Source organism: Ammospiza nelsoni, chromosome 5 (genome assembly GCF_027579445.1).
Source record: "Ammospiza nelsoni isolate bAmmNel1 chromosome 5, bAmmNel1.pri, whole genome shotgun sequence".
Classification (NCBI taxonomy): Eukaryota; Metazoa; Chordata; class Aves; order Passeriformes; family Passerellidae; genus Ammospiza; species Ammospiza nelsoni.
The window spans coordinates 49,411,418-49,434,121 of NC_080637.1; the positions used below are offsets into that span (position 1 = coordinate 49,411,418).

General features: G+C 40.8%; 1 protein-coding gene across 1 annotated transcript in view; it reads left to right on the top strand.

The window, feature by feature from the left end:
* The first annotated feature begins 1,824 nt into the window (after positions 1-1,824).
* The window catches only part of MRTFA (myocardin related transcription factor A), a 48,195-nt gene continuing 27,315 nt past the window's right edge, over positions 1,825-22,704 (top strand). The window contains exons 1-2 of the mRNA XM_059473391.1: positions 1,825-2,059; positions 19,832-19,897. Coding sequence (XP_059329374.1) covers positions 1,933-2,059; positions 19,832-19,897 — 193 coding nt within the window. The 5' untranslated portion in view covers positions 1,825-1,932. The remainder of the gene's footprint in view (positions 2,060-19,831; positions 19,898-22,704) is intronic.

A 22,704-nucleotide genomic window follows, 5' to 3' on the forward strand; every position in this document is an offset into this window, starting at 1 on the left:
ACCTCCCTGCTCAGAGTATCAGGCCTGACTCAATGTGCAGTTTTGTGTTGCTGCTGAAAGGGGAGATCTGGACAATGTGTTCCTTTATCTTCTCCTTCATCCTTTCTTTAGAACTCTTGTGGTGTGCTGGCTCTGTTTCCCAAGGCAGCTCCCCACAGTGCAGTGACTGCTAATGCTCACGCAAAAACAGGCTCTGCTATTTGTGCAGTAATTTGACCTTACTGACTAAAGTTCACTGTGAGACTGAACCTTCACCTGACTTCTACAAATCCTAAAATTAAGATGGAAATTTCTGTTGAGTATATGATGATAGTTCAGGAGCCGTGCAATTCCAGAGCTTTATAGTATCACCAAAGGTGTATTTTTACTCATGGTGAGATTGGAGTTTGGATTCTTACCTGGGTGAAGGTTGAGCATTTCAAAGTAAGAAGAGTATTGTTGAAAGTACTCAGAAATGTCACTGATGCCATCCAGCATTTGGTTGAACACTGCTTGTCTTAGCTATTACTTTCATTATTAGAGACATTTTTTCCCTCATTGTAATTCCAGCCTTGCTTTATAAAATGGTTTGAATGCCTCTCAGGCTGTTTGGAAATGAGAAAATTTTGTCTTGATTGGGATGGGAACAGAATATGAATTGGAAACTGTTCCTGTAGTGTTTAGCGTATTCATCTTTTTATTTTTGTCCTTGTGGTTTTCTTTGATGATTACTATTCGTATTTTTTTCCTGGAAAGAAGATAACAAGAGTACTTTTATTAGGTATGTGTAATCATTGGACATATATATATTTTATTTTATTTTTTATTTTTTTTTTTTTTTTTTTTTTTTTTTAACCCAGACTTCATTGCACTTCTTATGATTCATGCTTAGCAAAATTAAAAACCAGCACAGCTACCAGCTGTACTGGTGAGAGTACCTCCTGGTTGTTGCTCAGCTGGAACGTGGCTTTCCCTGGCCACTTCCAATTCCAGTACCATGCTGGGGAGTGTGTATAACCAAAACTTGTCAGCCATGTGGAATCTGTTCATGATACACATGAAATGAGCTGTAGATGAGGTGGCTGCCCCCATACAAACATAGATTCTGAAGTTCTAGTGCTTGCAGGAGAGGGTTACAGATTTGGGGCTGCAGATTATCTTCAGGTAGGTGTTTCTACTAGGCTGGGAGAACAGATTTAAGGGAAGAAGGGGTGAGAATATGTGTGTGCACAGAAGTATCCTGCTCTTACCTGTGTGTGGTCTCAGGTCAAATGCATATGAAGACTCTTGTTTCTTGGATTATCAGTTTAGCTTTCTCCACAGCTAATGCTCTTGTTTCTAAGGGTTTAAGCAGGAAGGGAGAAAAAGCTTGTGCTCTCAGAGCAGGGGTATTCTCCTGGCTGTGTGCACAGCGTGCTTACAGTCGGGAGATGCAGGGGGAGAGAGGGATCTGCTCTATCACATGACATTGCCTGTCTGGCAGGTGTCTGCAGTGTGAGTAGAGAAACCAACTGTTCACTATTTTGGGTGAATGAGGTTGGCTGTTACTGCAAGTGGCCCCACAAAGAAGTCCACACATCTGTTGATAAGCAGTGCTCTGCATACTGGGTGCCCGAATGCTTAGAGCTGCTTGCTGAAACACTGAAGTTTCTGTTTCAGCTTTGAGATCATAGGAGGAAAAATTTTGCCAAGAGCCTTGCCGGTTTTAATCTTTAGATGTTGGCTGTCAGGCTTTGTCTGTGCCTACAGAACCTCTCTGTTCTGATGCAAGCCCAGCCTTGGAATCAAGCAGTAAACTGATTTTTTTTCTGCTCTACTGCTTGGTGCAGTGACTGAAACCTGGTAGAGAGGGATTGCAGTTGGGTCTCTTGTGAGGATTAAGCACCCCTTCCACTTGCCTGGACGCCTCCTGTGATACAGAATCCGCCTTCAGGTCCAGGGATTTCCTCTAACATGTTGGATAAAGCCAAGACACTGCAGCCTGCCTATGTGGGGATTGTGCCGCTCGCAGAGACTGTGTCAAAGCAAGGCAAGAGCTGTTCAAGCACGTATCAGGATTCATACCACAGCTTACGAGAAGGTTAGCAGGCTCTGCGCTCTTAAATCCCTGTGTAATTCATTTGTGGGGGCTTCATTTTGATTTTTTTTCTTTTTGTGTGTGTTTTTGTGGGTTTTTTTCCACTCTTGCATATTGCCTGGTTTTTGCTTTCTGGGCAGTAGTCCAGATTTTGGGTTTCCCACTGACTCCTGTGACTTCTTGTCCCTGAAGGCATTAAGCATGTCACTCGACAAGCCTGGAGCTTTGTATGAAGTGACTTGCAGTGCCGGGATCTTGAGGCAATTGCATTTGGAAGTTTTGGTTTCAAACTTAAAATTTCTTCTTCTCCCCTATGTCTGTAGGCCTCTTGTGAGCAAGGTTTTAAGGCTGTTTCCTTTAGGGTGTAAAGGCTTGTTGTGGAGGGGCAACTGTGCCTTGAAGAAGATAAGAGTACCATGTTTTAAGTATCTTTGTGTTCTTGTTTTGAGAGTGTGCAAGGAGTGTTGTGTATATATCTAAATGTGATTTTGTTTTAGTTGTTGGTATTCTGCAAATATGTGTGATTTTTTAAATGAGAATTTAACAATTCTGAAACACTACGTAGACAGAGAGAGGTCAGATTCCAGGGAGTGATATCTAAAAGGAAAGAAGAGGATCTGGAGGGATTGAAAAAGATTGAGAAGATGAAAACAGGCAGTGATCCATTCATAGTGCACAGCATTATAAATATCAACAAACAGGAACTGGGAAAAGATTACGGAGAAGAATGGCAGAGCATCACAAAAAGCCAATGGCAAGCAGCAAGGTTTATGTTTTATCAGAAATACTGGATCTATCTACAAGTGAAATTTTATTAGGAATTTGCAGAAGGAAACAAAGATCTGGAGTACAGTGGCCTCAGAATAAGGTGATGACTGATTTTAAGAGCGAGTAATGTCATCTGAAAGGAGGGGAAAATAACTTTCTGACATTTTGCACAGCAAAGCAAGATAAAGGAGGGGTAGGTGTTGAGGACAATAATCCAGATAGAATAAGGCCATGTTTGTTGTACAAAGATGGCCAGTATGTGGAAGAGGATTTTAGCAGTTGCATTTAGAGGGTTTTTCTCTGGTATGTAGTCTAGGCCTGCTGGAGCTGCCAGACAAACCTGTTAGGTGTCTGCCCTCAATTGTCACTTCCCCTACCAAGCCTATTTAACATCTATCAAGAGCTAGCTTGTTGTTAATTTTTAAAAATATTACTATTTTTGTGCATGTTTTCATTGGAATATTCTTTGTTGAAGTACTATGGAGAAGGAAAAGAAAACTGAAGTCCAAGTCCTCAAATTCAAGTTCAGGAGTTATAAATCCATTAGTATAGGCAGTGTTCCCAGATTTCTTTATCTGCTTTGGAGACACAGAGCTACAGCACATCAATCTTCAGAGGAAAAAAACAACCCAAAATTTAAAAAAAGCCAGAACTTGCATCTGCTCTCTGTTTGCAAGCATTGGCCTTCACAGAAGGTGAGCACTGTGCATTTGGATGTAGCAGGATACATCTTTCATCCAGTCACTAAGTATCACAAGCTGTACCGTGGGATAACAAGGAAAAAGCAATACTGTCTTACTTTAATCAATATAAAAAGGTTTGTTGCTGTCTCAAGTTGAAGTGAATTAAGGCCATTGAAATCTTGTATAATTCTGGTTATTGGAAAATCTTTGTTGACTCTGCAAAGTCCAGCAAAACCATCAGTCTACCCCATGGCTGATTCATGATGCTCTAATGGCACATGTGATAAGGAAAGCTGCTTTCCACCAGCTACCAAATGAAGGTTAGGAAAGAGAAATAGATGCCAGCTTCTTTCCTGTCAGATGAAGGAAATAATAACACTTTAGGTTTGCTGCTGCTCCATTCAAGTCTCCTGCAGTCTTGGGATGCCTGTTGTATTTATTCTGTAGCATGCACTGTATTTTGCAGAGCCAATTCTTATGGCAGCAGAGGAACAGATGCATCCATGTGTAAACCCTTATGGAAGTCCAGAATTAGCATTGAGCTGAGACTGATGACTGTTGTGCTTTAGTTTTTGGTCTCCCTAAAAATGGGACAGCTTAGTTTCATTGTCACCAAGACAGAAAAAGCATGCATTTCTGTGCCTGACTCTTAATAAAACTGGACAAATAGGGGCTGTCTATACCAACAGTGACAATGCTCATCTATTCTCTTAATGATTCTCATGAGAAGCAGCTATCTGGAATAGACTACATCTTGCTTCCTGATTTCTGGAAAACAGATGTCTCCTAAATCTGATTTATTTCTTTTTTTTTTAATTAGGACTTGACATTGAAGTTTGGGAACTGGTGATCCTTTCTACACAGAAATGGATTTGACATGCAGAAGTCAAAGAACTTAAGCTTGTATTTTTCAAAGTATGTGTTAGGGCAGTTATTTGCAAAATTCCTAGAATTCAGGAATCCATAAACATGTTTTCTATTCAAGAATGCCTTGGAGTGATTTAGTCTTCAAATACTAGAGCCCAGTTTGCAGTTCCTGGATCAGTTAACACAACAGTGTGGTAGCCCCTCATGAGAGATGTGAAGAGGGAATTGCAAAAAGCTACTCAAAACCCAATTAGCATTCACATGAGTTTAGCTTAGAATTAAGTACTTCCAAAACTAAATTCCAGCTTTTCCACTTCTGTACTACATCTCTGTACCTCTGTGCTACATGCTCTTAAACTAAACACTTTTTTTTTTCTTCTTTTTTTTTTTTCCTTTCTTTTTTTTCTTTTTTTTGGCAAGTCCTCCCTTCACAAACATTCAGTGTGACTCGGGGCCTGACACTGAAACTCACCTGTCTTTTTCCAAGATTTGTATCTCAGGGCCCAGACACAGGAACAAGTTCCTGCATGCCATCTGATCTGCACAAACTGTGTGCACATTCTTGGTCCACAGCAAATGGGAGGTAATTTGAGTTAGCTTAGCCTTTGATTAAACTATTAATATCTGTTCAGTACTTTGAAGAGATCAAGAGTCGTGCAAGTGCTTGTTAGCATTTAACTTTCTTCAGGAGTAATCTAGACTTTGTTGTCATTACACCTGCAGCACCTGAAGGTCCAGCTGGCCCTGGCCCCACCTCATGCAGGAGGGCTCAGGAAACCTGCATGAGTAGACTTGGAAGCTCTCAGTCCCAAGGAAATCCCCAGCAAGAGGGCAGCCCCTGCACCCAAGGCATCTCACAGGAATTCAGGGTGACATTTTTCTGTAAAGGGTGATCTGTGTCTTCCTGCTTCAGAGTGGACCTGAAGTTGCTGTGGGGATGTGTGTGAGCAAAGCAAATTCATGGATAAGCAGTGTCAGAAACCAGTCACAAAACACACAGATGCCTTTCTGAATTACGGCCTAATGCATCCCACTGTTTGGAATTATTTATGCAAATAGTGCTCTGACACATTAAAACACAGAAAATGTGTTGAATGTACGGGGAGCTGATCTGCTCTGGCACTTCTTATGGCAGATCCAGAGGCACACCAGACTCCCTGTATCCTCTTGCTGCAGCCACAGCCTGTGACTATGCTTAAAAGTAAGAGGTGCAGTGAAGGTAAGATAATGATATATTTATGTGAAGTGGCTTGAAGTTGACTCAATTTAAATTTATTTTTGTTTAACAGGCAGTGTGCCTCACTTGGCTGTGAGGACTAGAGGTGTCTCAGGGTATTTATTAACTCTGTGACATGAATGGGAAGCTTGGGGAAAGGGTTAACACTGAATGACCAGGGTTTTTGTAAGTCAGTTGTTATCAGTGAAAGAAGAGTCATAGCATTATCCCTGGAGCTGAATTCACATGTTTTTTCAGTCCTGATGCTCTAATGTGTTTTTGATTTTTTTGGATATGACATGTTTTCCCCTCTTGCAGTTTACTAAACTATTCCTGTCAGTGTAATGATCCCCAGCTGTTGCTTTAGCCCTAGCTATTTGCATGCTGGGAATGGGAAGAGGAGGAGGAGAGGGACAGAGGCTAACTTGTTTACCACACTGTGATCTCCTTAATTTGTCAAAAATGGCTATTACAGTGCTTTTTGCAGTGCAAAGTAATACTAAAAGGAAAGAGTTACAGACTTGGACCTGCAAGAGTAAGGAGATGGAAGGACTCAACACATGCAGAAAACAAAAAAGAGTAGAAACTGGGTGTGGTGTGATGAGTACAGCTGTCAGTAGCATTTATGCAGGCAATGCTTTGAACTGGTAATGATACCAAGTAAAATTTCCAGTAAGTACTTTCCTGCCCTGTCAACTGAATTTTCTTCACAGTGGAACTGAGCTTCACATTCAGTGGCAGTGATGCTGAGGTACTGATAATCCCAGCAACTGGAACACATATTAATAAAGCTTGAAAACACTTGAGTGGCTTTCAGATTTTTGATTTTTTTTCATAATTATCTGTTGTTTCTTTTTTCAAGAAAACATCTCTATTTATACTTTTAAACAGCAAATGACTGATGCTTAGATTTCTTGGGAGATGTTGAAAAGCAGCTGCTTTTTTTGAAAATGGAACCATGATACTGAAACTCAAACTGCTTTCTTTGCATCCAGAAAAAAACTTAGGAGTCCTTGCGCGAAGATGAGGGTCAGTGACAGGAGTGGTTTTCCTTCTGCTTTTTGATCCATCTCAGGCTGCCTGTGTAAATCTTATCTTGGTAATTTTACCATCCACGAGATCTGTCAGTGGTCACCTCTTATTTTTCATCGTGCGGTCACACCTGCAAGTCATTGATCAACAACTTAGTGAACATCTACACCAAAAATAAGTGCCCGCTCAGATCTTTCATTTCGTGCCCCAACTCCCATATCTCCTGTCTTTTCTGAGCATTGAATTACTGATTTTGTCACCTGCTGCATCTATAAATTTTAATCCAAAATGTAGAAGCAGCACATTTTTTGGCAAGAACCTCTGCAACCTATGTAGAAAATGGATATGACTCTTGATGTGGCTTAGGCTTATCCAATTAAAACGTGTAGTGAGCCTGTGGGGCAAATTGTGCTGCTTCTTCTTGCAGGAGGCTCCTCCTCCTTGCAGGATGCATCATCTGCCCAAAGGCATTAACATGGAGCAAAATTCATAGTTTCTTTCTTTTACTTGGGATAGTAAAGTAGATACAATGTTTTTCCCTGGCACTATGTAATATTTAGTAACCTGGTAACTCTCCAAACTAAGTGCAGACCTGCAGTAGCTGAAATATGGTGGTTGCTGAGAAGAACTGCAAAATTTTTTTGCTCATCAGTGTATTTAGGAGGGATGATATGGGTAGAAGAAATGTGCAGGTGATCTTCTGTCAGAGTTCATTGTGCAAATAATATAATCAGCAATATAATCATTCTTTCAAGTGAACAAAGGTTTGAGCTTTCCAGCCTGCAGTTTTGCCATCTAAAGTGATATTGGCCTGATGCAGCTAACAAGAAATGTGAAAGAAGTTGATGATAACGAAGAGGATATATTGCTTTGGGACATAAATTCTTAGCAAAATTGACTGTGAAAATTGGTGGTTTCTTGACAAGCTTATTTTAAAACTGGCTTTCAGAAATAAACAGCTGTAGAGAAAAACTTTTGTAAAAATATAGCTTTTTGAGAGTTTTGAGTGGAAGTGCCTATGATGGACTTTTCTCCGTCACAGGGACAGGAATCGTCTGTTGCAATCATGCTTATAAAGACCTTGTTCTGTGGTCTCTGTCCCCAGAGGCAGCTCAAAGGCCTGTCACCATTCTGGGGATATTTCCCATAACAACTGCTGTACCAGCTGACACATTTAACATCTTTTTGTTAACCTTCCTCACTGAAACACTTGTCAGGCACAAACATTGTGCTGCCCAGCTGGGTTGTCTATGTGGAGTTTCTGTGGCTTCCTGCTGCTCCATGTCTCTCCAGCAGTAAGTGCATGGAGACTACAGCTGTGTTTTTGTAGGAGTGGAATGTGGCAGTAGGAATCATCTTTGGTTCCTCACCTCTGCAAATCTCACTGCACTGCTGGCAGCCAGAAGCTCCCGTTGCATGATCTGATCAGTATTGCAAGCAACATGTAACCTGTCCCTGCAAACTGTTGTGTGTTCTGCTTCTTATTTTGGGGGGTGTTCTTTTTAGTCTCTTGCACCCTTCCTAAGCATTCATGCCTCTTTCTGTGTTACACTTAGGTGTGAAGGTCCTTCTGAGGCTGCTTGCAGCCCCTTTTCACACTCTGATGGGAAATTCTCCCTTTTCAGAAGAAGAAGACATTTTAGAAGTAGATGCTAAACTAACCATACCTTTGTGTCTCTCTGAGAGACTCTTTTACTGCTGCTAATAATATCTGTCACATTGGCTGCAGGCAATGCAGAGGATTGTATCTTCAGGACTGACATGTGACAGTGAATTTTAACTACAGCTGCAAACGCTGTCCCCTGCCACCTCCCTGCCTCAGTGCTGGAGGGAGCCACAGAAGGGAAACGTGGCTGCCCTTCCCCTGCTTTTGTGCGGGATGTGAGTGAAAGCCCACCTCCATTACCAGCTGGAGAGAATCTTGAAGTGTGTGTGATCTGCTGCTGCTGGCAGTCCCCTCTGTGCCCTTCAGCAGGGGACTGAGCCAGCAGTAACATTTTAAACATCTGCAGAATTTGTCCACCAGTCTGAAGTCAGTGGTCACGCAGGCCATTCTGGACTGCTGGGTTTTTTTGGTTTGCTGATTGATCTGTTACACAGAATTATATTATTTAAATATTTATAGCTATGATAGCACATTAAGCCTCATAGCTCAAATTGTTCAGTGCTATGGATCTTCCCTCATGACAAAAACCACAATTGTCAGTCCTGGAGATGTGTAGTCCAAAGTTTTTTTGAAAGAAAGAAAATATCCATTGAGAAAGGAGGTAAAAAACTGTAGATAGATTGTATCATCAGTGAAAAGATTCTGAGGGACTTTGATGTGCTTTTTATGTGTAATGCAGATTCTGGGGCTCAGCTTCCACGCTGGGCTCCTGTGGAGGAACTGATTTCTAAGGTAGAATGATATGATGGGCACAGCTGAATCTTGCAACCTTTTTCACAAGTAGCATCAGAATTCTAATAGAATTTGTACTTAAACAATAAAGAAGGTGTCAGACTGTTGGAGTGCAGAGGCCAGGATCTTTATTTGAGCCTCACATGCCATGACTGTGGCCAGTGTTCTTTGCAGTCTTTGAGAAAACAGCAAAGATGTTTTTAGCTACCATGAGTTAAAGAAATATGGTGATTCCTTGTAGTATCCACCTGAAATTCTTGCTAAGAGAGAATGCTGGGGCTTGGATAGAAGCTGGTGAAAGGAATGCTGACTAGATAGGGAATGCTCTGAGTCTTCCTTGTGCATGTAATAGGCACCTTGGACAAAACCACTTTTGTTTCATGTCCCACGAAGTAACTGTCAGCACAGTGAACCAGCTGAAGCAGAGAGATGCTCTAGCTAGCTGATGTAAAATTATAAGCCCCAGCTTTCTGAGTTCCCTCTATAACTAGTTAATTATTACTTTTAAGAACTGCTGGTTTTATATTTAAATTTATAAACTTCTAAGTATTTTTTTCTACTACTTGTGGTAAAACACATTGGCTCTCATTTGCATTTGGTTTCAGTAAACCAAAGATCTTTAGGTGGTTAAAAATCCGAAATGGTCTTGGAAATACAGAATCATTCCATGTTTTAGTGGAAAACCCCAAAACACAGCTCATATGTCGAGGTGTCCCAGCAGAAATTTTGCCACAGACATTCTGTGGTGTCTTGACCATTAGATGATTCCTGTGAAGGGAACTTTCAGCCTCTATCTGTAGAGGGTGCCCTGTGGCAGAAGGAAGGCTGAATCACTGGGCCAAACCCAGTCTCTCAGAAATGTTTGAGGAAGTTTGTGACCTTGATCTGTGAGGCTGTTTGTGCACTGGAGCACTCTGCTGGAGTAGAAATTCAAGTATGGGAGGTGAATTTTGAAGGAAAGGTGTTTGACCATGTCTCCTTTGCTGCAAGGGGCATGGAAAGATTTGCTAATCAGTTTTAGTGTTATAAACATATCTAATCAATCATGTGTTTTATGGATGTGTCTGGGCACTGTCTCAGTGCTTGATTTTCTTTCTGCTTTATAAGAAACCCACAAAAACACATCCCTTGAACTCAGAGTTGTAAATACAATGAAAAATTGTTCAGATTCTGACATACCTCAAAACATTTGATTTTTAAATTCTGTATAGTTGTTGGGAAAAAATATAAACAACTCTCATGTATCATCTTTATGAAAAATGAAATTATTGAAGCTTTTTCTTCTTTTAGGCAGAGATACCCCTATCTTTCCAAGAAAAAAAATTTAAAGTAGTTTCCCTTGTGTAGCTCGCCTTTTGTACTGTCACCTTAGTAGACAGCTGTAGATCTAATTGTCAGGATACATCTACCCATTCCTTCTTTTTTCTTCATTTGTCCCCATCTGCCATGTCATATTAAATTATCTGGGAGAATTTCTAGAGTTTTCTTTGCAAGCTGGTTAAGGGCAATGTTAGTTCCTCCTTGTTCATTATTTCATGGAAAAATACAAATCACTATACACTGTGACTCAAGTTTACCCAGGGAAGTGGGAATTTCTCTGTGTTTTTCCCTCCTCAAGAATTCTCTTCCAGCTCTAAATAGTAACAATGGATATACAGATGGCATCAACAAGTACTGATTACAGTTAATATTTACTGTATTATGATACCAGGGTCAATTTTAGGTAGACCTTTCCACCTAGGTATTTTGTTACAGGTCATCTTGTTGGATCATGCATGGAAGCCAGATTCCATGGATATGGATATGTGCCTAGTTACTCACATGCCTAGTTTTCACTTAGCCAGTACTACTGAGACAAAATGATTTTATAAGAATCAGTACCCTGCACAGAAAGCAAAGCAACTTTTCCTGTTGACAAGCTTGTTGTGCATTTTTACATGTTGCATATCTTACTAAATATACCATGTTACATGTGTTTCAGCTGAATTTCTTAAAGTAGTATTGTAACAGTTTCAGCAAGTGCTGAGATGGGTTATAGGTGTACCAAGACTTTATGGTTAAGAGTGGGCCTCTGTGTGTTCAGTAGAAACACTTCTGTACTAATAGAAGCAAACGTGTCTGGTTTTAAAATTTTAGAATCAAAGAAGCCAAAACTGGCATTGCATTAAAAGTAGCAGTGAATAAAATGGCATTAACTTCCCCTAAATCTTAAATGTGTAATGGAAGTGGCAGGAGTTAAGTCATGAAGGAAGAAGGTAAAGGCAAATACTGTAAAGTACAGAGCAACTGCTAGTCTTAATTTTAAATAAACATGAAAATAATCCAGCAAAATTCAGCACAACTTTCATGGTAATAATCAAGTTTGCATTTATTTGGAGTCATATACATGAGTAGCTCCTGTGAAATAAGCACATTCAATTGTGTGCAATATTGAGACCAGATCTCAGAAGTAACCAAGTAAACTTCTCAGGCTATGAACTGATTCTTCCTTTAGGATCTGTACATTTTGCCACAAAGCCAATGCTGACTTGAGCCTTGGAGTATCTGTTCTGTCCTGTCTGGATCTTAGATCATATTATAGGTTGGTAGTTGGATGGTGCTACTGATTTTGTTTGATTTATAGTGCTGTGTCCTAACAAAATTAAAATTGCTGTGAATGTTGGTTTTATCTTCTAAGTACAGTTTTTAATTAACATTTATGTGATGTCTACATTTATCAAATTTGATATTAAGCCTCAAAAATGGCCTGCTGAAGTAGCTTGTTATTCTGTGCTCTGTGTGAGCCAGCCACCTTGTGCTAATATGAGAATGGAAATAGATCCTTTTACTTTTGACTGTGTGCTTCTGATTTCATATTCTTTAGGGACCACTTTCCTCTGTAGGTTGGGATTTTTGATTCTGCTAAATTAGCTGTATCAAAGAATCTGTATTTGTCTCCACTAAGAGAACTACTTAATGCCTCATAACGTTGACTCATTAAAAGATAATACAGTATTCCATCATCCTTTGAAAACATCTTTTTACATTTTTCCCATTTCATATTTCGCTTCCAGTGGCATCCTCCCAACAATAAAGAAATACTGCCCTGAACCTGTTTTTTTTTTGTTTTTAGCCAAAACCAGTCTTCTGGAATTTGCTCATCTAGACCATCAACAGGCATGTGTAAGCTGCATGCCATGTTAATGACTTTATATGACCCAATATTTTGACCTGTAAAAGCTTTGAAGAGTGTGATTTTATCAAGAAACAAGTCCTTCTTGTTCTGAGAGTGACAGTCAGTTCATTTTCTCTTTTCCTTGTCTTTTAGTGTTCTTAATTGACCAGTCATTCTTTTTTTCCTGTACTTTTCAGCTGCTTTTTAAAGCTGCTGGGCATTTGAGAGCCTGAAGGCTTTTATAAGTTCTGGATAGTTAAGACCAACTCTGGTGTGATGTGGCTTCCATTGCATCCTTGGATTATTGCTAGCACATCCACTGTGATGTATTTTGGAAGTTGTTGCTTTGGAGCTGAAGAAACTTTTCTGTGTTTTAAGAATCACTTCATAGAGGGTTTAGGTCTACCTCAGGCAGAATCATTCTCAAGTTCTCATCTGTACAAATGTTCAATGCTTCCTAAGAGCTTCCTAAGAGGATAAGAAATAAGAGGTGGTCATGAAAAAAGGTTCAAGTCCTCTGTACAAGAACTGCCTGTGATGCAGTGTTCCCCAAACTGGTCCAAGACACCTTTCCATCTCAGCATGTTGCAGCTGGATGTGCTGATTTCTTCAAAAAAATGCACTTTCATCACTCTCAGAACCTGCAGTATGGAACTGCTCCTAATCCCAGTTTTGCTTCCTGTTCAGGATCTGCTTCACAGACCTCCTCTGTGGGTGCAGGGAGAGTGGTCCCAGTCCTGCTTCTCACAGAGGGAAGACCACAGCATGAATATAAATAAGTGGCTTTTGCCTCTAGTGTGAAAGGTTGTAATAGTTGAAGAGACCAAACCAAATTTTCTCTCTGTTCTTTACCCTTCCAAACTCCATTTTCTCCCTAGCATGGTTGCTAAGGAAGAGCAGAGGAAGCTGCCTGCATTTTAATAGCAGCCCTTGCTGCTTCAGTAGAGAAAAGACATAGTGGAATGTGAGATAGTCTCAAACAGTAAAGGAATAAACTTCTGCTTAATTTTCCCTTTGTGTAGACTTGCTTCAAGCTATTCTTTAAAATGCATTGAGATGAACAGAACCTTATGGCTGCTGCTCCCAACAACAGTGGATGCTTGCAAATTGTGAGGATCAACAGTGTGTCTGCTGCTTCTCCTTCACCCCACAGAGGGACATGAATTTTTGGCATCCCCTTCCCAGGGTAGCAAACTGTCATATAATCCCTGCAGTTTGGGTGTCATTTACAGTCTGCTTCACTTAAATGCTTCTCTGTTAACTGCACAGTCTGCTTAAATGCAAAGCCAGCATGTATTCCCCATCAGCAGTGGGGAATAAAATGGATTTAGTGGATTAAAATGCTGTTAGGCTCAGAAAATTGCCTTTAAAAAAGGCCCCAAAAGTTTGCTGTTCTTTGTTGGTAACCCCCATTCTAGCACGTTCTGTGTGGTGCAGGGTATGTTGTCAACAGCACCAGAAAAATGCAGCTCTAAAACAGAAAAAGTAATCTACTTCAGTAATTTAAGATTGAAAATTAATTTTGACCATTGTATTCGCACTCACTGATCACAAACTATCACAGCTGTTTTTTCTTACACCTTCTTGTGGATGCTACACGTAATTTGGTACACAAACAGCCCTTGGCTGCTGCTTCTGCGCAGAAAGGTGTTGCAACTGGAGTTTTACAGATGCTGCCCTTGCTCGTGAATCTAATCTGGCTTCCTGTTGAAGCATGAAAAAATCTAATGCAAGTCAACATTTGTTTTGTAAGCTGGCACAGCTGAAAAGTGCTCAGAGACCATTTTTTGGTGTGAGGAAAAGGTTTTCTTGCCACATCTCCAAGGGACTGAATTCAGTAGGATATAGCTTCCACAGAAAACAACAGCTGGTGTGCTGTATATTCAAAAGCTGAATTTGGCATTTGCTTCTGGTCAAATGTGACTATTTAATCAGAAAGTAGGAAAAAATTCTCTTCTTAGTGTAATTGGAAGGGCTGCTGACTGAGTGGTAAGTGGAAAGGTGACTTCATCCATCAGAGCAGTGGTTACATGGCACTGTGATATTTGAGGTAGAGGCCCCAGTTCTGCACAAACAGCTGTGCCAGTTTTGGTCAGCAAATACTCTGTGTCATCAGATTTGTCTTTTATTGTTGCATATTATAATTAAGCTGCTTGCATATGGTGTTATACAAACTGGACTGAAAAACTGGAAAGCATGTGTGGGCCGAGATGGTGGCCTAGAGGCACATCTCCTTAGTCCACAGTCTCTGACCCTCACAAAGTAAACCTGGTCAGACCTGCTCAGTGCTAGGCCTGTGAAAATTCTCCTGAAATTCCTTTGACACTACAGAAAGGTAGAGGTGTTGAACTAAGTGGCAAGTTCTTATTGCAGCTTGTGCTGTATTAGTGCTTCCTTGTGAGTTAGGAGGACGCTGTAGCCACTCAGTGCTTTCAGAATGGGCTCTCCAGAGGTGCTGAACAATGTACAAATAAATGAGCATTAAATTGCTTTTTATCGTCTTTACTTAGGCTTGCACTTTCCTCAACTTAGATAATGAAGTTGGGCTAATTTCACTTGTTCTTCAGTACTTTTGCTACCTAATTACATGCTTTATTTATTGGGTTGCAAGGATGAATTCTTCTATCAGGCAGACTGCTTTCAATGAATTCACAAAATTGATAAATCATGTCTGTGAGCATACAGCCTTTCTTGTTAATACACAGTTTGTGTCTTGCACTTCCCATTTGAGCATCCCAGCCCGAATTCCTGGGAGTTCTGCCTCCTTCAGTCCCTCTATAGGGTTTCTTTTGGCTCCAGCAGCCTTCCTTCCTTCCTGATCTGCACTGCTGCTCATGCTGTCCCAGTTGTAATCCTCCATATGGCTGTGCTTAATCATTACCTTGGTTGGGTGACCTTAAGTATCACTTGGGATTCCTGGCAGGAAAGGTTTTGCAGAAATGTGAGCACAGAGTCCCTTTGGTAGTGAGTCTGTGTTCGCTATAACGTGCACAAGGTCTCACCACAAGCTGCAGTTCACAGCCGTGCTCCTCTTCTTGCTACTTTTTAAAAAACAGGAAATACAGAGTATTTTATTAATTTCTTGTCACAAACCTGTCCTGGTATGTGAGACAGTCTTTGAAAAGAGATTTTAATTTTATTTTTCTCTGTTGAAATTCTGAGATGTAGAATCTGCAGTCTAGTTTCTGCAGTAGTTCTAGTCACACTACTAAATTCAATGTGGTTTAGAAATAGAAGGGCAGGCAAGCTGCTCCAGATTTAGGTAATGAGCTGCAAAAAACAACTTAGCTCATCATAGATATTTGTTCTTGCTTCTGCTTACTACTGATGCACCCCTGAACTAACACCAGAGTTGGAGCTGTCCTGAAAAGGGTGCAAGCTCTTTATATTAATTATATACTGTTAAATCTGAGCTGCCACCAGCTGTGAGTAGCTGGTCCTGGAATATGCCTGGGGGTTCCTTGTTGGGAAAGTTTTGTGCTAGGATGAACACAAAATAATCATGACATGCTGTATTTACTAATAGGGTGACTCTGTTGGTTGTAGCTGTATCACAATATTATTTGTCATTTAATACATCTCCCACCAGTGCAGCTCTCCTCTACCCTTCTTAAACTGCTGGCAGTGCTCCTCTGTCTTAGCTCCCAGATTTCTCTGGAATGTTTTACTAATTCTTGGAATGGTCCACTAGTGATATGAAAACATTGTTCAAAATTTAATTGGGAACATTTCATACTTGTGAAATAAGTTATGCCCACCTTTGAGTGGGAAAATCTGACAAGGATACAAATCCCACAAAATATTGCATATAGTAGAAGGGCACCAGTTTGGAACTTATTTTCTAGCCAGCAGTTATACACTGCTCTTTGTATGACCTCATTTATTCTTAATTTGAAAATTAATTTACAGGTTAAGTACAGGGATAAAGGAAAGAGAACATTGTCCATTAGTGACTGAAAGACTTACACTTCATTCTGTCCTAGAGTAGCTTTGAATTTCTCTGGTCATTCTAGACCTTTGGCTGAGCTCCATGTACAACAGCCTTGGACTGGTGCTTGGGACATCTGTTAATCTATATATAGGATTCACACACTTGAACATGTAAACAGGTGATCTCCTAAATATATGAAATGGCATTGGGAACTCCAAGTACTTAGTTAAGCCAAAATGTATTTAGGAGCGAACTGAAATAATCCTTTTTGCCCTCCTCCCTGCCAAAAAGTAAGCTGTATTGGGAAAAAAAGGACTTTATGGCTGATGATAACTTGTGCTTAATATGTATGTATATACATTCATAAACCCCAGGAATTACTTAGTGCTTATAAAAAGAGTCCTGAAAATTACTTTTTTCCCTTGTTCTTCAGTTTAGTTCTCTTGACAGTTGCTAGTGTCTTGCTGTGAAGGGACATAGGGTTTAAAAATAAAAGGTGCATATAATTGGTAGAGAAAAATGGTAACTAATAAGGAAATAAGATGTCTTTAGAAAATTTGCAAGGGAGGCTGCAGTCAGGAGGGGAATTTTAAGTCATTTGATGAGGTCTCTAGCAGTCTGACTGAGAGTCGTTTTTAATAAATCTGGGAACAGCAGGGAGACTTCAGAAGAGCAAAAGAGTGATAACGTTTTGCATCATTGCTGACAAAGGGTGCGTGAGTAAAGAGTGGCTCATCTGCTGTCAGTTCCAGGAAAAAAACAATGGAAAATTTGATCAAGAATGTAGGTGGTATAAGAATAGCAGTATAATCACACTGATCAGGTTTTCAGTTTGTGAAAACAGGTCTGCTCAAATGTGATTCTGTCATTTGGATAAGTGAAATGTGGTTGCTAAGGGTTTTGTCTAGATGCAACAGACTTTTATAACATCTTTAACTTAATAGCATGGTGTACTTTGGTTTCAAGAATTATATTTGAATTTAATGAAATACTTCTTAATTTGATTAAGAACTGGTTATAATCATAGAAAGCAGAAAAGTATTTCTGGTGTAGCTTAACCCGGTGTAGTCTGGAAACAGATGCAAGAGGCTGTAACAGTGTGGACAGAACAAATACTAGTGAAGGAATAAATTGTGACATAAATAAAAAAAAAGTTTAGATCATTTAGGCAAACTGCGACAGTTGAGCAAAATGCACATTAATATGGGTGACAGTACAGATGTGCATCCAGGAGCAAGAAATGCCAGGCACACCTGTGTGGGGAGATTTTAGTTGGAAATCCCTGGCTGGGAGGTGAAGGGGAAACAGTAGGTGTGGTTAGAAATGTGAGGAAAGGTTGGTGGTTGTAGCGAGTGAGTGGCAGAAAGAGCTAACATACGTTACTAGGTGTGTAAACAGAAGGCATGAGTAATAATGAGATTATCTGCTGGGGAGATGGGCCTGCTGCTGTAGGTTTGTGCCTTGCCTGTATACATTTAGTAAGATGTGCTAATTTAGGGGATGGATATATGGGCTCAGTAGGGGAAGTAATGCCATGCAGAGAGATTCAATAGGCTGCTCCTAATGGGGCAGAAATCACTTAGTGGCAGTGTGCTGTTGGAAGGGTGAAGTCCAACTCCTACCTTCAGTGCTGGCAAATACCAGGGCTCCTGGTTGTTCCACTACAGCTCCTGGCTTTGTGGTCATCCTCTTCAACTCACTTATTCAAAACCTGGTGCCTGTTTTGGCTGGGCTGTGGTCTCTGTCCGTGAGTCCAGCCACCAGGACAGTCAGGCGAACATGAGAGGTGATGGGGAGAGTGAGAGGTTTGACACTGCCTCTCTCTCAGCAAGGTGTTAGATCAAGTGCCAGGTGTTAGATCAAGATTTGAGTTTTGATAACCTCAAAAGGAGTCCAGCAAATGAGAAGCTCTGTGAGCAGGCTGCCTGTGAGCTGTGCTAGCCCTCACACTAGCACAGAAGTTGAAGTGCGATCTCGTGCTGGGTGGGAGGAAGAGTCTGGAACTACCACTTCTGTTTGCAGTTTCACAGCCAAATGAAGGGCCTGTTCCTTCCCCTCTCTGTTCCCTCCTCCTCCTTCTGGCTTTTGGCTGATCCCACACAGAATTACCATGGTGCTCTGTACATCCTCCTCCCTTCTCTCACTTCCATGTACTAAAAGAAAGTAGTTTCCTGCCCAGGATGCATATATTAAGAAATCATAGTTTGTCTTGAGAAACAGAAGAGAGGTAACTTGTTTGCACTCTGTGTGCACAGAGGTATTTCCACTGGTAGGAGGTATTCCTCTCACTGTCATATAGAGTTTCAGAGAAAGGTACATCAAGAGTCAATGGATGTGGAAGCCAGAAAAATCCAAGAAGAAAATTAAATGTGATTTAAGTGAGGGTGATTAGGTCCTATGGAAACAACCATAGAAAGGAAGAGATGGGTCTATTTTTTATACATATGAAGACCAGAACCCATATTGGAAGATGTATCTTAGTGAAATACAAACTGCAGATAGGAGGTTGAAAGAAACAGGTAAAATGTGGTGATGTCTGTAAGTAGACAAAGTGGCATCTTCTTAAATTTTTTGATCTCTACTTTAGGGAGTATACAATACAAATTTGGATATAATGTATGAAATTAATGTACTGGACAAACAAAGTAGTTAAGAAAGGAGACATAAGGGTAATGATGAGATTGCTGTGGAGCAGTTTTGCTCTGTAGTGGTTTCACAACATTTGTGTGGGCTTTCATTATGTGGACTATAAAAAAGCCATAAGAGAAATTCAAACTAGAACAGGGGAGATGAGATGCATTGCCATTCATTTTATAATACTTTACGGTGAGCATGCTTAGGAGTTTGGGCTTGATTGCAAATGGGATTCGGTGATACTCAAGTTGTCCTATTTTGAGATGTGTGTCGCATTCGCATGAATTTTTTCTTCAGTTTTGAAAGGCTTCTTTCATATGGAATGTGTCTTTGACTGTAAGAACAATCTAGAATGTTGCTTTGATTGTATAGTTTAAAGGGAAGCTCCTGTTGTAATCTAAATGTTGAAATTATTACTATTCTGGGGATTTGCACTAAAAAAAGCCCCCAGCTAATTGCATTTCACACAGGTCATGAATATGTTCTGTTATGCTAAAATAAATAGGAAAAATTCTAGTGATAAGGGGATTCCTTTTGTAGTGAAAGGACACTTCTATATGTGTCCATGGTATTTCACTTTTAGGAGACATTTCTGAAGGTGAATTTCTGAGCTGAGGAAGGAAATCAGCCTTGTAATTTAGAGTAACGACCAACAATTTTGACATATCGTTTAATCTGCACATAGTAATTAGAGTTTTCAGGAGTCATTAGCAGCTGGGGTGTCACTCCGTGTTTATTGGAGGACTGTCAGCTGGTGTTTCTCTTTGTTTGTTTTTTAATATTAATGGTTTGGAAAGCAGTTGGTGCTCTAGAAAGAACTGAGAAACAGGCCTGGCTTTGTGGATTTTTATCACCCTGCCAAGACCCTGCGCAACTTCCTCTGCCCCTGGCTGCAGCAGCCTACGGAAACCTGACTGCTGGGGGCCACTTCTGCAATTGCAGCAGGGCAGGGCGGGACGGGGGGGTCTTTCCCTTCTGCTGCACACCAGTGCCTTGGCATCCAGAGAACAAAACAAGATGCATTTGAAAATGTCTCCTCAGCTGTTCCTTGCACTGATGGGTTTCCTTCTCTCCCCTCTCTCTGCTGTGCAGTGCTGCAGTTGAAGCTCCAGCAGCGACGCACGCGGGAGGAGTTGGTGAGCCAAGGGATCATGCCGCGTAAGTACCACTTCATTCTTTGCCCTGCTGGTTTTCTGCATGTTTTTTGGTGGGGAATGGTTCCCATATGATTCAAAAGGTCAGGTTCTCTGCTTCTGCATGGAAAACATCTTCTGTAGGAGCCCCACTCTGTCCCACCCAGCCTGGTCCTTGTCAAGTGTTGGTGCCACCTCCGATTCTGAGGAGGAGAGCAATGGCTGCAAGTGTAACTGTACTGCAAAATGAGGCTTGTGTTTCATCTCAGTGCACAGTCTTCTGGAGAACATACTATGTTAGAAGTGCCTTAGATACTTGACCCATGCTAGTAATCACTTTTTACAGGCTTCCTGCCTCTGCAGTTTCTGTTTTTACAGTGTGGTAGCTCCCCAGATCTCTGAGGCACTTGTAACTTTGTGTGTACATATTCCATAAACTGACCAAAACCAGGCATGGTGTATGAGATGTCAACCAACAAGGCACCCTCTTTTATGTTTGTAGCTAGAAAACAGCTAGAATGAGCCCTATGGGCATCAGTCATTGCCCTTCTTGCAGGCAAAGGCAAAAATCTGTGCAGGCAGAGAACATGTACTTTTCTGGGTAAACAGGATCTACCCTAAAGCCAAGCTTTCAGTGTCAGATTAGCGTTGGAGAAGGTATTTTTCTGTTTTGCTCCCCTCCTTCCCCCAGAAATGCAAAAAAGGTGACAAATAAGTTTTGTCATGCTTTGGTACCTCTGAACTAGATGACTTAGAGGTAACAAATTGAAGCAAGACCACACAGCAAATGTGTTATTTTTGAGGTCCTCTCAGTTTCACGCAACACCTGTAGTAAAATTCAGTAGATCAGATATGTATTTTCTTCTTTCTTCTTTCCTGCTGCCCTGTTTTAGAAGCTTTACTTGAAGATGGTGTAGTAATGAGGATTTTCTCATTTCTTCTGTTTCTGAGGTGCACACTGTAATATGACACAGTGCTGTGACTTAGACTTTGCTGAGGGCTGGAGGTTAGTCTGTCAGCTCTGTCTGAATGAACCTGTCAGCAGCACTCTGTCAGCTGGAGTGGATTGCAGGATGACAGTAATGTCCTTTAAGAGGTTTCTGGGACCTCTGCTTAAAATTGTGTTACCAAAGCAAAAAGAAAAGATTGTGCTGTCTGGATATATCATACTTGTTGTCTCTTTTTTAATCTGAGTAGCTTGTATACAAGCTTCTACAGAATACACTTACTTGCTTTTGGATGAAAGACTGGTGTGCCAGTTGGCTGCCTTTTTACTAATGCTTCTCAGAAGAAGGTGTTCCTGACTTCTTTGTGGTGTCCTGCTTTAGATGGATATGTATGCAAATACTTTATTAACTTATGTTCAGTACTGGCTTTCTTCAAAGTGTGCCTGGCCAAACTTGTGATTCCTGAGAGGGGTCTGTTTTCCAGGCCTTTTGAAAATGAAGCCCTTGCAAGTAATTCAAGTAAGGCATCCAGAATAAATAGTGAGTCTTAAATTTATTTAAAACATAGTGTAAATTACTAGTCTTTGCAGATTGGTGCCCTTCATTGCTTCATTTATATCTCTTACATGTGAATTTTGTGACGGACCAAAGAAAAACGCTTTGTGAAAATACTGGCAACACATTAAAAGGTCCTTTCTGCAGTGGAGAAAACCTCCTCTAACACATCTGTTCTAAACATGATTTGAAATTAGTTTCTCCCAAGTAGTGGTATCATTTACCCATACCTGCCAGCTGGAAATAACCACACATAGGGAAATGTTTAAAATGTAATGTGCCTGGGCAGTTTTTGAAGAGAAGATCAGATGCGAGTTAAATTGTGATACATAAAGAAAAAAAATCCCATTTTTAACCTGAGAAGTACAGAGGGTGGCTAGGGACCATGTTCCTCCAGAAGGCATCTCAGCACCATGACAGCTCTACATCTACTTTTAGGAGTTCCAGAATAGACTTTTTTTACTGCTGGGAATATGCAAGTATCCTGTATTCTTTCTTCCTTTCTTCTGTCTGGCCTGTACCTCTTGTCTGTGAAAATACTGAGGTACTTAATCTTGTTCTGCCATCATGTGCTACTAGACATGGCTGTGCTGGACTTGTGTGTCTCTCCTGAGTTTGTTAGCCAGGAACCAAGCCCCACACTGTCCTTCATGATGATTCAACAAAAGTATAAAACCTGGAATCCAGAGGATGCTTTGATGCTGAACTAAAAGAGCTGGAGTGCTCTTTCCATGTCAGATGCTGGTTGGCTTCTTTTCTTTCCTTTATTTTCCATCTGGAGAGTCTTAACACTCTTGAGAGAACTGTGATGGTTGCAGTTCTGTCTGCATTACAGCTTGTATCAGGAATGTGTTTTTGAAGTGAAGCCCCTGATTGCACCTGCCTGCTGTGCCTTGCTTTGCACCATAAAATGAAGTTTGAGAGCTGGATTAAATTGGAATGAAAGTAAAATGGAAAATAGTCTGCCTAGAGCTAATATGCATTCAGCCCATGGGAGCAGACTGCAGCTTGTCTGGCACCACACCTCCAATTCACCTTCACATCCAGAGTGGGGATGTCACTTCCTCAGCATCAACTTGGTTTCTCTTTTGGTCTTACTGTGCTTTCCTCTGTGTTCCTTTGGATTAGCCTGTGCTACAGATCAGTTCCTGTATATCTTGAGGCAAACAGCCATGGAAAAATCCCTGAGCCAAGTGTGGCAGAAGTGAAAGGTTTTGTTTTACATTACAAGCTGTGGTACTGTGCAAACTCCCATTGGTACCTCTGGTTCTCCTGACTGAATCTAAACCCCACATAAGATTTATTCTGCAAATTGGTGCCCTAAAAGAGA